General features: G+C 34.2%; 3 protein-coding genes across 3 annotated transcripts; 2 read left to right on the top strand and 1 right to left on the bottom strand.

Annotated features, from left to right (window-relative positions):
- Positions 1-548: 548 nt before the first annotated feature.
- LOC149406744 (GTPase activating protein 1-like) lies at positions 549-2148 on the top strand. Its single transcript, XM_089608495.1, has 3 exons — positions 549-856; positions 1204-1299; positions 1659-2148. Exons 1-3 carry the CDS (start codon positions 746-748, stop codon positions 1956-1958), a joined length of 507 nt encoding a protein of 168 aa, XP_089464621.1. The 5' UTR covers positions 549-745; the 3' UTR covers positions 1959-2148.
- A 3148-nt stretch (positions 2149-5296) lies between these two features.
- LOC149406743 (protein C2-DOMAIN ABA-RELATED 5-like) lies at positions 5297-6632 on the bottom strand. The gene is made up of 3 exons (XM_089625475.1): positions 6286-6632; positions 5964-6059; positions 5297-5861 (listed from the first exon to the last, which is right to left on the bottom strand). The coding sequence occupies exons 1-3, from the start codon at positions 6382-6384 to the stop codon at positions 5595-5597; spliced, it is 462 nt and encodes a 153-aa protein (XP_089481601.1). The 5' UTR covers positions 6385-6632; the 3' UTR covers positions 5297-5594.
- A 4615-nt stretch (positions 6633-11247) lies between these two features.
- On the top strand, positions 11248-12596 carry LOC149406742 (protein C2-DOMAIN ABA-RELATED 5-like). The gene is made up of 3 exons (XM_089608489.1): positions 11248-11518; positions 11730-11825; positions 12184-12596. Exons 1-3 carry the CDS (start codon positions 11408-11410, stop codon positions 12448-12450), a joined length of 474 nt encoding a protein of 157 aa, XP_089464615.1. The 5' UTR covers positions 11248-11407; the 3' UTR covers positions 12451-12596.

Raw genomic sequence — 12596 nt, 5'->3', positions numbered from 1 at the left:
GATATTTTAGGTACCCTTTCCCTTTTTGACATCTATCCCATGAAGTTTGCTCTTGCAGTGATTTTTAGCATAGCATAGTTGATAATTCTACACTATTTCCGAAATGAAAATCGTGGATTCAATCTCAACTCGCAGTAAAGCTGCCTTAATATATTGTAGCGCAGCTCTCATTCTTTCTTCGAGTAAAAAATCATACTCATGTTTAATTTAGCTATAAATTGATCTATCTTATATTTGATTTTGAATAAAGCTTCAACCAACTATTTTTGTTTGTTTGTAAAAAGCAAATATAGTTGATGTTTTTTTTTCTCATTGTTTTCGTGTTAACATAAAAAATAAAATAACAAATAAAAAGCAGATGTGAAAATAAATCGGATATTTTCATTAAAAGAAAAATTAAGAAAGCGTGTGACACATGTCTAGAAAGTTCGGGGTCACTAAAAGCAGAAAAAAATTCCACATGATCAATTAATGAATCCAGATTTAACAGGAAAAAAAAGGTTAAAGGCGCGTAATTGTAAAAAGAGGTGACCTTCACTTACTGATATAATACCACACTTGAACGTTAATCCAAAGCCAACTAAGGCAATACCCTTTTTGCTTAGAAAAATATATATAAAAAAACCCACTTCAAAGTCTCAGATATCACCACCCCAGAGCACGACCACAAGTTTCAATTTTTTATATTTTCTTTATAGAACATTCTCGCATTAAGAACAAATTTAGAGTTTCCGACAGAAAAACAATGGAAAAGTGGTTGGGACTTCTTAAGATCCATGTAAAGAGAGGAGTGAACCTTGCCATCAGAGACTCCACAAGTAGTGATCCCTATGTTATTTTCAAGATGGGCAAACAGGTATATACACTATTTTCTTTTCTTTTTTATATTTAATTTCATTTGGTGCCAAGATTTGGGTTTTGTAATTTTGGGCATTCATTTTTCGGAATGTCATCATGTTGATATCTGTCAAAATCTTTGATTCAGTGGTTGTGGACATGAATCAAGATTTAGGGGGAAATACTACTCTCCCCAAGTCATACCATCTTTCTTCCCAAAAATAAAAAATAAAATAATTAAATCAAGGAAGTAATACCTTATCATTAAATCAAAATATTTTCCAAATTAGATTATGTAATCAACCTATTTTTGGTGTGAGTTTTGGCCATAAAATTTCTTATCTAAAAATCCATGTATGGCTGCAGAAAGTGAAGACTCACGTAGTGAAGAAAAACGTCAATCCTGAGTGGAATGATTATCTAACGCTCTCGGTTTCTGATCCAGGAATTCCAATCAAACTGGTAAATAATATCACATAATATATGTATACATCCAATATTTCTATTTACAGTTTTAGTGCTATTTATGTAAACTTTAATCTCTGTTCATATACTGAAGGGATAGAATCATTGTAATTTAATTTGATGTATTAAATAAATAATTAACTGATTTTTATCTAATGATTAAAAACGCCACAAGAAAACGGTAGAAATCTTAAAATCAGTTGAAGATCGCTTTTCCGTGATTATCTGCGGACAGAACTGAAGGCTAAATTTCGGTTGAAAAAAAGACCAAGGAACAGACAGCTAACAAGTCAACGATGTTTTTATTTGCTGGAATCAATTCCCTGACACGCAAAATTGGATTTTGTTTTTGGCAGTTTGTGTATGACAAGGACACATTTAGCTTCGATGACAAAATGGGCGACGCGGAGTTCGAGATAGACGGGTTGTTCAAGGCTTCGAAGATGGAACTGAAGAACATTCCAGATGGAACCATAATCTCCAAGGCACTGCCAACTAGGCAAAACTGCCTGGCCGAAGAGAGCAAAATAATGCTTTCCAATAACAGACTTGTGCAAGACATGGTCGTGAGGCTTAGGAATGTCGAATGTGGTGAAGTTGAACTTCAGCTTCAGTGGGTTGATCTTGTTCCATCACAAGAACGCAGTAATGCGTGACAATTATATTAAAATTAAGTTTAGATATTTATAAATGATTAGCTACTTTTGTTAAAGTGCTTTTATTGTTTTTTTTCTTTCTTTAAATCGAATGGATCTCTTTAAAACCTCTATGCCCCTCAATACTTCTCATTGAAATCCCCGGCTTTTGTTGCGTGTCCCGTACAAGGGGCGGAACTCATCCAATTGAACAAAAAAACAGAATTTCGAGATTGCAATGCCCATTGACTTAATAGTTGGGCCGCTAAATTTGAACTTCTCTCCTAGTCCACCCGTTAAAGCTGAAACTAGATCTATTCAGTTCGATTTTGAACAGTTTTCATATTCGAATCTCAAATTATAATCGGTCTCATTTAGTCCAAAATCGAAATTTGATTATCCAATTTTTTAAATCCAATATGTTTTGATACTCGCTTTTCAAAAATCGGTTATCTGGTTCATTAAAATCCAGATCCAGTTTTAAAACCGGATTAATTAAACTGGTTATCCAGTTCTTAAAATTCATAATCACTTTTAAAGTAATTTTAAATCCATGCCCGATTCTAAAATTATTACATCAAAATCCGAGTAAAATGAGTAATACAATCCTACCGTGATTTTTTTTTTTTTAAATAATCAGTTAAATATCCGAAATTCGATTTTGCTAAAATTAAAAATTGATATTCGGTCCAGTTTTTTAAACTAGATCGATTATCAGAATCTGAATTTTAGTTAAATGACATGGCATCTATTTTTTTTTTATCCGTTCGATGATTGGGTTTCATCTTATTTAGGTTTATTTTGGTACAGCCCTACCACCCATGGTCAACAAAATGGAACATTTTAGCGAACTAGCAACAGACGAGAAAAGAGGCAAGAGCCCCAGAATTGGACAACAACACTTCTATTTGAGTGATTCCATGTTCAATCTTTTAACCTTCTTTACCTCCAAACTCCTTACATTTCTTAAGATTTGGTCAATGGCTCTTTTAATGTTGTCTAAGGCTCCGTTTGAAACCTGTAAAATAAGAGGGAAAGGAAAATGGAATTCCCTTCTACTTTCTTTGGTTCTTTGGATGGATGGAAAGTATGATGGAAATGTAAGTATGAGGGAAAGCAAGAGGAAAATTATATAACTTAAGTGTTGTTCCATTTTCTCGGGAACATTAGATGAAAAATGAGAATCCCTCCAAATTTGTGTATATCTTTCTTACTTTTTCCTCAATTTTTTCTCATATTTTCCATGACTTCCAAACACAACCTGATTTTTCCTATTGTTTTCCCTCATATTTTTTTTTCCTTGTATTTTCATCTCGTCCCCGTCGGCCAGCATGATGGCAATCGCGTTCGAGCAGAGGAGCCACTGTTGTGGATATATCCCTAAAAACATAGAATTGATCGTTTCACCGATTTGCGCGATAGATCTTATGCTATGCAATTATTTATTTTTTGAAAAAATCTATAATCACGAGAGACGCTCTTCTTCAAAAGGTTTCTCAAGAACGTGAGCTTCGACATTACGTGAAAAAAAAGACACTGCAGCTTCAATACTTATCCAGGTGAGTACTTCAAGATTTGTTTCCTCAGTTGAATGTGAATGAGCTCTAAATTTTGCTTCAGAAACACCTAATGGAGGAATGTGAACAAAAACTGAAAAAGAAGTTCAGTGTTATCTTATGCGTAGTTACAAAGAGAAAGGTATGATTTTTTTTTCCTTTTTCCTTTCTGCTCCTAATTGTCTAGAAAGAAACAATGCATTAAAATTTGATAATATTAGGATTTTTTTTGTTTAACTTTAGCATTCATGTCTTCACTTCTTTGATAAATTTTTGTACCGGTATTTCTAATTCTTGTGTAGTATTTTTTTTTTTTTTGGATGAGGCAAAAAAGCGAGGTTATTTACTTATGTGATATATATGTTGAAAAAACTAGAGTTTGGAGACGCTACCGAGTCATGGTAACTGTGGCTATGAAGAAGATGATTGGACGTGTTCTGTTCAGTTAGTTAGTTGCTTTGTTGGTCTATTGGCTTGGTTACTCTTAGAAATGTATTTGTTTTCCATGTTATCGATGTAACTGTATTTATAATCAATAAAATTGTGTGTGTGCGGGTTAGTAAAGTAAAATTATTGATTATGTAAATACAAGGTGTTTGCCATATATATATATATATATATATATATATATATATATATATATATATATATATATATATATATCTACAATTATCGAAATTTATAGACATACATGTCTACAATTTTTGAAATTGTAGAAATACATGTCTACAATTACAGAAATTGTAGATATACATGTCTACAATTATAATTTTTTTTTTTTAAATCATAACAGTATTTTAATCTTTGATTTGTAGACACACATATTTTCAATTACATATATTTATAATACATGTCTACAATAACATAAAATTGCAGACATATGATTGATACGAGCTTAAACAAAAAAAAATATATCATCCAATACAAGTATAAAAAACCATTTTCATATGAAACATCTTAGAGAAAATGATTTAAAAGAAAAAAAAATAGAAAAAAGAACATAGAGAAAGAGAACATGGAGAACAAAGAGAAAAAGAGAAAAAAAAAACATTAAAAAAAAAAAAACAAAAGGAAAGAAAGGAAAAAGGAAAAAATGTAAAGAAAATAAATTTAAAAGTAAAATGAACATTGCACATTAGACATGTTACTAGAAGTGTCCAAAACTATATTTTGGTTTATTTTGATAAAAAAAATATTGAAACTATTACTACTTGTGGCCAAATCTCGTCTTGGCGAGGCTTTTGGTCATAGTTTAACGTGGGCTGACCCAATTTAAGTGACTTCCAATATCTTCTTTTTTAAAGTTTAATCCTTTTATTCTATGAATATCTCGTTTGACTATTATTTTCACTTAACACTTTTTTTTCATGCTGTTTATTCATTTAAAATTAGATAATAAAAAAAAAGCGTCTTATAACGATAAATGAATTTTTTTTTTTTTTTTTGGAGGTTTGAAATTTCAAGGATTCAAAGAATTATTGTCTCCAAATAAGTTATTTGTGTTACTTTTCCCCTTTTATTGGAATGATATCAATGCTACATCACAAAAAACTATTATAATTTGTAAACAGTTTGTGTTCAAAGTTGCAGCTGAAACTGAAATAGCCGCGGACTTTTTCCCCGGATTTTAGCTGCGACAAATGTCCTAACTAAAGTCATTATATGTTGTAATGCTTACAGAGTGCCGCGGCGGCGTTTGATGGTATTTTTTCTTGGGAAATAACTTGCATATGTTTCATGCTTTTTCTGGAAAATTATGATGTTTATGATCCTAGGGAGAGACAATTTTTTTATAGTTCGCTATAGCACCACCACCAACAAGCAATATATATAATTACACAAAAGAATTACTCATTTACAATGAAACCACAACATAGCAAACCTATAGCCGTACAGTAGTTACTCTTACTACTACTACAAAAAAAAAAAAAAAAAAAAAAAAAAAAGTTGATAGACGACGCCTAAAAAACATCATTAAATACATATTACTGCGCTTTTTGGACGTCGTAGAATCGCATGACGTCAAAAATATTAGACGGCACCCAAAATAAACGCAGTCTATAGTACAAAAAATAATAAATAAATAAAAAAACAACAAAAATCAAGCGGAGCGGAGCTGGATCTCGACTTCTCCGCACTCGACATTTCTTAGGCGAAGAAACATAGTCTGAACTACTTTTCCGCCGGACCAAACCACACAACTCTCCTCTGTGAGGCAATTTTGGTTGCTCGGCTGTACTTTAGAGACCGCGATTCCTTCCGGGAGACCCTTCAAGTGCATCTTCAACGCCTTCAGAAACGGTCCCACGTCGATCTCCGCGTCTCCCATTTTGTCGTCGAAGCTGAACGTGTCCTTGTCATACACAACCTACAAACAATATTTGTTGATCAGTAATGCTCAAAGTTCTTGGCTTTTGTTTTGATCCCGAAAAAAAAAAAAAAAAAAATTCTATGATATTGCTTTACTTACAAGCTTAATTGGGATGTTTGGATCGGTGGCAGATATATTAAAAGTCTCGTTCCACTCGGGATTCACGTTCCCTTTTATCACCCGAGTCTTCAGTTTCTGCAGAAACAAATATATATATATTTAATCAAGTCAATTGAATTATACATTCGAATTAATGAACTCTTAGATGGCCAAAACCGCCTTCTTCACCATATTTCTAATTCTGACTTGATCTAGTCATGGTATTAAGTATTATAACAAAGGAATAAAGGATTAACTAGTTTAAATTTGAGAGGAGATAATTATATGTATTTGTGAAGATATATGATAGTGAATTACAAACCTGGTTGCCCAATCTGAGCACAACGTAAGGGTCGCTGGTTATGATGTCTCTCACTGCGAGATTCACTCCTCTTTGCACGTTGATCTTCAAATTCCCCATTATTGCTATTTCTGTAATTAATTAGGTTATGCAAGTGCTCTAATTAATTACCCTCAAAGGTCTACTTTGAGAGAGAGAGAGAGAGAGATGAGCTTATCTTGATCAACTATTGGAAACTCTATAAAATATCAAATCGATTAAAAGAGGCACATCCCTTGTATTTATTACATCTGTATGATTGCCTAGCAAGTTGCAATAACGGAGACTTTTCAACTTAATCAACATATTCATTGGATATTTATTTAATGAGAGAAAATGTTGTCTATGTATGTATGTCATAATGTCAGATTGGCTCGTTCTTGGTCTATATTTTGTTCATGTTGACACGGTGGTTGCCAAAGGCGTGTCAGATTATATTAGATAAGTATATTAATACACGTATAGTTGTGTTGTCCATGTAAATTGTTATACACATTTTCGTTGACTTTGTATCGCTATCTTATCGTTTGTAGTTAACACGGAAGCCCAAAAGCGTGTCAGATACTGATGCGGTCGTTACAAAAAGCCCGCGGACGTTTCTTCTAAGTTCTAACTTATTGTTTTTTTATATTCATAGTTTTACAGGGTTCTTTAACTCACTCTATATAAAAAGTCATAACCTCTAATACACTAGTTTAAATATTATTTAATTTTCATACGACATTAATCGAAGTCCAACACAGACTGACAGACATACATGTTGCCATTAAGAAACCTTAGATTATATGAGTTTGCGTTTGATTTTTAGTTTTTCATTGCAGTATATATTGACCACTACTAGGAAAATGGTTTAGCGGCATTTTTCTAATGCTATCAAATACAAAAAATGGCACAAAAAAATGTCGACAATTATAAAAGGAAGATGTTATCAATTTTTGTTTTAAACGCCACATGTATTAAAATATAAGACACCAAAGAAACGTCTTCATACATCATTCAGTGGAACTTTTATGATGTCATTTTTAAAAGTTGAAGACGTTTTCTTTAGACTTTCGAAAACGTTTTTGTAATGTCTTTATGACGACTTTAAATATTTTTTAAGTCATTTTTATGTCTTATTTGTAGTAATGTTTGTTAGAAATATTACGGAAATAATATTTATTTAACAGAAAAATAAGACAAACTTAGTAGAAGAAATAAATATATAAAATATCACGAAAGCTAGAAATATGAATAACAACAACAACAAAATAATAGGTACGTGAAGAAAGGAAAGAAAAAAAAAATTTAAAGGAACGTCGAGGACCGTTCGACGGTTTCCTTAAAGTAATATTGCTCTTTCACGGGTACTGGAAATCGACGAGCAATTTACCTCTCAGGATACAAAGGCGGAAAGAGAAGAGCTATGCACCAACAGAACTTCTCTGGCGAACTAAGACAGTAGCATAACCAACCACCGACTACAAGGAAAAACAAAAAACGATTTCAGAGAGGAATATAGAGAGAAAAGATTTCTGGAAGTGTGTTCGAATGAGAGGTGAATGCATCTATTTATAGTCCACCAAGTCTGAGAGGTTACAAGTGTTGGGAATATTGCCCACTTGAAGATAATGATTACTAAATTCGATAATAAGATTACTTTATTAGCATTATATGATTAGTGGGTTGAGTTCTAAACAATTAGAATCAATAACAACTATCTTCCATAGCCTCCGTATCTAATTGAGTCACGTGTTGGGCACCTGAGTTCGGGCGGTGCGCTAAAACATGGTCGATGACTGATATACGCCTGGAAAGCTATATCTAAAGTCATATATGTGGAACACATAGGTGAAGGCTGATCACTATGTGGGAGCATTCTACACTTGTGGTAAGTGTACGACTTGGACAGGTCTTGGTTGTAGATGTGTCGTTTAAGGACCGTTACGACACACTAACCGAGGTCACTATGATGGTCACAGTGAGACTTGATCTAAATCCTGAAGTGATCATGGACACTGGGTTATGTTACTGAGCTCTTTGACTCGTTCGCTAAAAGGCTATTCATGCTAATCACAACTTATGTCTTGGGAGTTTTCTCAGAGCATAATTCGAGTGGGAAATGATTTACAGATACGGAATCCAGCCTTCCTGAAAGAAGGTTAATGTTCACTCACCTAAGGGTTGATTCCAGAACCGATAGATTGCTAGCACTTTCGAAGTAAGTAACGTTCGAAAGAATCTTTCGCTGGGGAAGCAACAATGCTTAGGGCTGATATGTATCAAGAGAAGTATAACGGAAAAATTGACTTCTCTTGACACGGGTTGAACCTGGAGGATCTTGATCACGAACTGACTATATCAGTGGACACTCGTCACGATGAGTAAATATAATTCTAGTATAAAGGAGAGTTCAGTCTTGGCTTACAAGGTGGAGTATTTGACCAAGATTAGACGAATCGATGGACAAAAGAGAAAGGACTATTTCGTCTTTTTCATCGGATTTGTTAAGCTCCTATTACTAGGTCCATAGTCCCCGATTCGGCTCTGATAAAGGCGGATAAGAACTTTCGTATAATAATGTTTACCATTATTAATCTCACTTGCTGTAATTGTGATTGACAGCATTAATTCTGGAAAACGGGTATTCGCAGAATTAAATAAATATTTATGGTAGAATTGTTTATTTATTGTTTGATCAAGTAAATAAACAATTATTAATTATTTGTTTATTGTTGGACCAAGTAAATAAATAATTAATTGGGTTTTAAGCAATTGGGCCTTTCACAAAATATGAAAATCGGATTTGGGAATTTTTGGCACTAGGGTTTGCGCAAATTCCCCCTTGGCCGTGTGCCTAAAATTCGAATTTTATAATATTGGTATTTACCAATATTTTCTCTTTAGTTGTTTAAATAAAGGAGAGAGAAAAATATAAGATATTGTCCTATATTTTCTCCTTATTTAAAGGAAAGTATTTATGAGAATATTTAGGAGAATAATATATTCTCCTTTATTATCTCACTAAATAAATTATTCTCTATTTAAATAAAAGAATAATATCCCATAGATATTGATCTGATGGATGAGAGAAAAAGTAGGATTCACTTGTTGAGATCCAATGGCCTAGATTTAATCCACTAGTGTGAACACAATAAAAGAAAATAAAATATTCTGGAAGATTCCATGAATATCTCATTTTTACTACTATAAATAGGGGTTCATGAGAAGGCAAAAATAAGCAATTATTTTAAGGAATTTTTGAGAGAAATTTCGTGCATCACTAGCCTCCCTTGGCCGTGCATCTGCCTCTCCCTCCCCTCGGAAATTCGTTTCCATTCTTAGTAAAATAAGAGAGAGATCTCGAAACACCTAGTTTCGTGATCTAGTGAGATAAAGACTGTGCCCACTCATCTTTCTTATTCGTCTCGGAGATTACGTTTCGGAAGACTAAGGTGTCATCCTCGAGTCCTTCATCAAGACGACGCAAGGAGTACGCGATTGGATTGGAGCGTTCTGTAGCTGAACCGAAAATCAATGTAAGTACTCGTCTACTCTTATATCGGTTGCTTGACTTATATGCTCTCGTGAATTAAATTAATTAAACATAACTAGATCTTGTTAATTATAACCATAATTTAATTAGTTTATGATCAGCGTAATTAATTATTTTTCCGCATTAATATGGTTATATGGTGGAATCATCTCAAACGAGTCGCATCGGAGCGATCGTTCGTGTCCGATGCGCGCTCGATCCACCAACAACAAGAACTTGAACAAAAAAACGTAATAAGCCTTTATGGCCTTTAATCACATTAATGCTCGTTAGTTGGCTAATATTAACCATGCAAAACCGTTCAGGAATATTAACCATGAAAAGCCGTTCAGGAACGTTTTACTACACAATGCAGGAAACCGCTGCCATAAATGCACGGTTATACAACTCCAAGGATTAATTCCAAACATAACAAAAGAGTTATTTGAGGAATTAAAACTTTTAAAAGTGAAATTTGCAATAAAAAGATAAGGATCACCACAAACAAGCCCAAGCCCGGCACAACCGACCGGACGGTGGCGGCGGTGGCGTGCGTGTGGTGGACTTGGGCTTCCCTAAGTCATTGTCTCTCTACAAAACTAGGTCACCATTGGAAACTCAAACCCTTTGGTACAAATTGCATATATAAGCTTACTTATATGTCCATTCTCATTCCACATGTGACTCTTGCATTTCACTTCCTACAAACAATAAAATTAATGTATTTCTTTAAGCACACTTTGAGAATCAATTTCTCATTCATTATAACTCTGATTTTGGCAAATTTCTAACTGATTTTATATCCCTTTTCGCAAGGAATAATAAAACGTTGGAATTACCCAATTCTGTTGAGTGGACTCCACTCAAATCTTTGCCAAAAATCAATCGCTCACAAGATAAGAAATACTATTTATTATCCATAATCTTCACTTTTTCCAACGGTGTTAAGGGTCGCTAAATCACATAATCAAACAACGAAAATATTAGTACTCAATTATTGATATGTATGCGACTTCATCTTCGTGGGCATGATAGTGACCAAAATTTCAACGACGCCTTAGTGCCTAAGATCCCAATGTACTTTTCGAAGAAACCGACTAAGCCACTAAATTAACAAGTTCGGGATATTTAGCTCGGCGCTAAGAAATAGATAATTAAGGAGTATTTTTGCGATAAACTTGAAAATATGAGGTACAAAGATATAAAATAAATTAATTTAAAAAAAAAACGAAAAAGGGTTTCATGTTGTCAAAATCAAAATACATTTTTAGTGCTGCATTTTTTTTTTTTTTGAGAGAATTTTTAGTGCTGCAATTGTTTCTCTAATTCACACCTAACGTCTAGTCTTGAATACTTGTTTATATTTTGAAGATCAAGTCCTTATACCACGTGGCGGTCATTCAAGCGAAGCAACTGTAAAAACCGTGCGGAAGGTGATTTGGCAAATCATTCATACAAACAATAGTCATCTGTACTTTTAGAATTATTTTGCTCCACGATAATTCTATCACACACCTCATTCATCAACATCTTCTCTCTCTCTCTCTCTCTCTGATCGATTATCCCATACAAGAATCATCAGAAAATCAAATGAGTATCAAAATGGTGTACGTGAGGATCCACGTGAAAAGAGGCACGAACCTTGCGGTTAGAGACCTAACCACCAGCGACCCATATGTTGTCCTCAAGTTGGCCAATCAGGTCTTCTCATTTACCTTTCTACTCCAATTATTACATAAATTTCGCGAATTCCCCAAATTTTATGGGCTTTTGGTTTCCATGGTTTAATTTTATATAAAAAAAAATATTGGTTCGTATTTTTGTTTCTCCAAATTGAAAATGGGAAAAAGCTGAGTAATTTATGTAATGGAGATTTTATTTTTTAAAATTGGAATTCTGAGGTGTGTTACAGAAGGTGAAGACTCGGGTGATAAAAGGGAATGTAAACCCTGAATGGAATGACTACTTGACTCTTGGTGCCACTGATCCACATGTCCCAATTAAGCTTGTAAGTGCTTCTCAAACTCGCAGGGCTTATGAAAAGAAGATTAAACTGGATTTACAGTTTTGTTTTCCTAGATGTTCATGTTAAGGAGCAAATAGGAAGCTGTAGAACTATGTACAAATGGAAATGCTCAACGAATCGGCATTTACGCTATTTAGTTTGTTTATACTGATTTTTGGCCAAGGCACGTCCTTTCGAAACTATTTATAAAGGCGGAAATTCAGAGTTCAGCCTTTCAAATGGTGAATGCTTTGGCGGTAGAGATTGCATCGTTTAATTTAACACGTTCCGAGATTTTTCTGTTCTTCAAAAAGCCATTTTTTTTGTTTGTTTGTTATACAATGGATACTTGGCGGTGCAGTGCGTGTATGACAAAGACACGTTCAGTCACGACGACAGGATCGGAGAAGCGGACATCGACGTGGGCCCATTCATGAAGGCCTCGAAGATGCACTTGCAGGGGCTCCCGGACGATATTACCCTCGCGAAGCTCGAGCCGAGCCCCCAAAACTGCCTCACCGAAGAGAGCCGCGTTGTTTGGTCCGGCGGCAAGGTTTCTCAGGACATGATTCTGCGTCTCAGGAACGTCGAGTGCGGAGAAGTCGAGATCCAATTGCTCGTAGCCTGATTTTATATATTGCGTAATGTATATATATGTGTGTATTGAACATCTCTGCATTGCCTTTGGTGTCTTAGCTCGGTTTTGTTTTCGGATTTTTTTTTTTTCCAAGGCGTGTTAGGACTAATAAATGAATTGGGCTTCGGTTTTATTTA

The sequence above is a fragment of the Urtica dioica genome, chromosome 1, assembly GCF_054948205.1.
Source record: "Urtica dioica subsp. dioica isolate 48M chromosome 1, U.dioica_male_clone48M_v1_H2, whole genome shotgun sequence".
Taxonomy (NCBI): domain Eukaryota; kingdom Viridiplantae; phylum Streptophyta; class Magnoliopsida; order Rosales; family Urticaceae; genus Urtica; species Urtica dioica.
This window is presented reverse-complemented; position numbering and strand designations above follow the sequence as displayed.

Coding starts and splice junctions, on each gene's coding strand:
- LOC149406744 (XM_089608495.1), top strand. CDS start 746: ATGGAAAAGTGGTTGGGACTTCTTAAGATCCATGTAAAGAGAGGAGTG. Junction 857..1,203: donor TTTTCAAGATGGGCAAACAG/GTATATACACTA, acceptor GTATGGCTGCAG/AAAGTGAAGACTCACGTAGT. Junction 1,300..1,658: donor CAGGAATTCCAATCAAACTG/GTAAATAATATC, acceptor TGTTTTTGGCAG/TTTGTGTATGACAAGGACAC.
- LOC149406743 (XM_089625475.1), bottom strand. CDS start 6,384: ATGGGGAATTTGAAGATCAACGTGCAAAGAGGAGTGAATCTCGCAGTG. Junction 6,060..6,285: donor TGCTCAGATTGGGCAACCAG/GTTTGTAATTCA, acceptor TTGTTTCTGCAG/AAACTGAAGACTCGGGTGAT. Junction 5,862..5,963: donor CAAACATCCCAATTAAGCTT/GTAAGTAAAGCA, acceptor TATTGTTTGTAG/GTTGTGTATGACAAGGACAC.
- LOC149406742 (XM_089608489.1), top strand. CDS start 11,408: ATGAGTATCAAAATGGTGTACGTGAGGATCCACGTGAAAAGAGGCACG. Junction 11,519..11,729: donor TCCTCAAGTTGGCCAATCAG/GTCTTCTCATTT, acceptor GGTGTGTTACAG/AAGGTGAAGACTCGGGTGAT. Junction 11,826..12,183: donor CACATGTCCCAATTAAGCTT/GTAAGTGCTTCT, acceptor TTGGCGGTGCAG/TGCGTGTATGACAAAGACAC.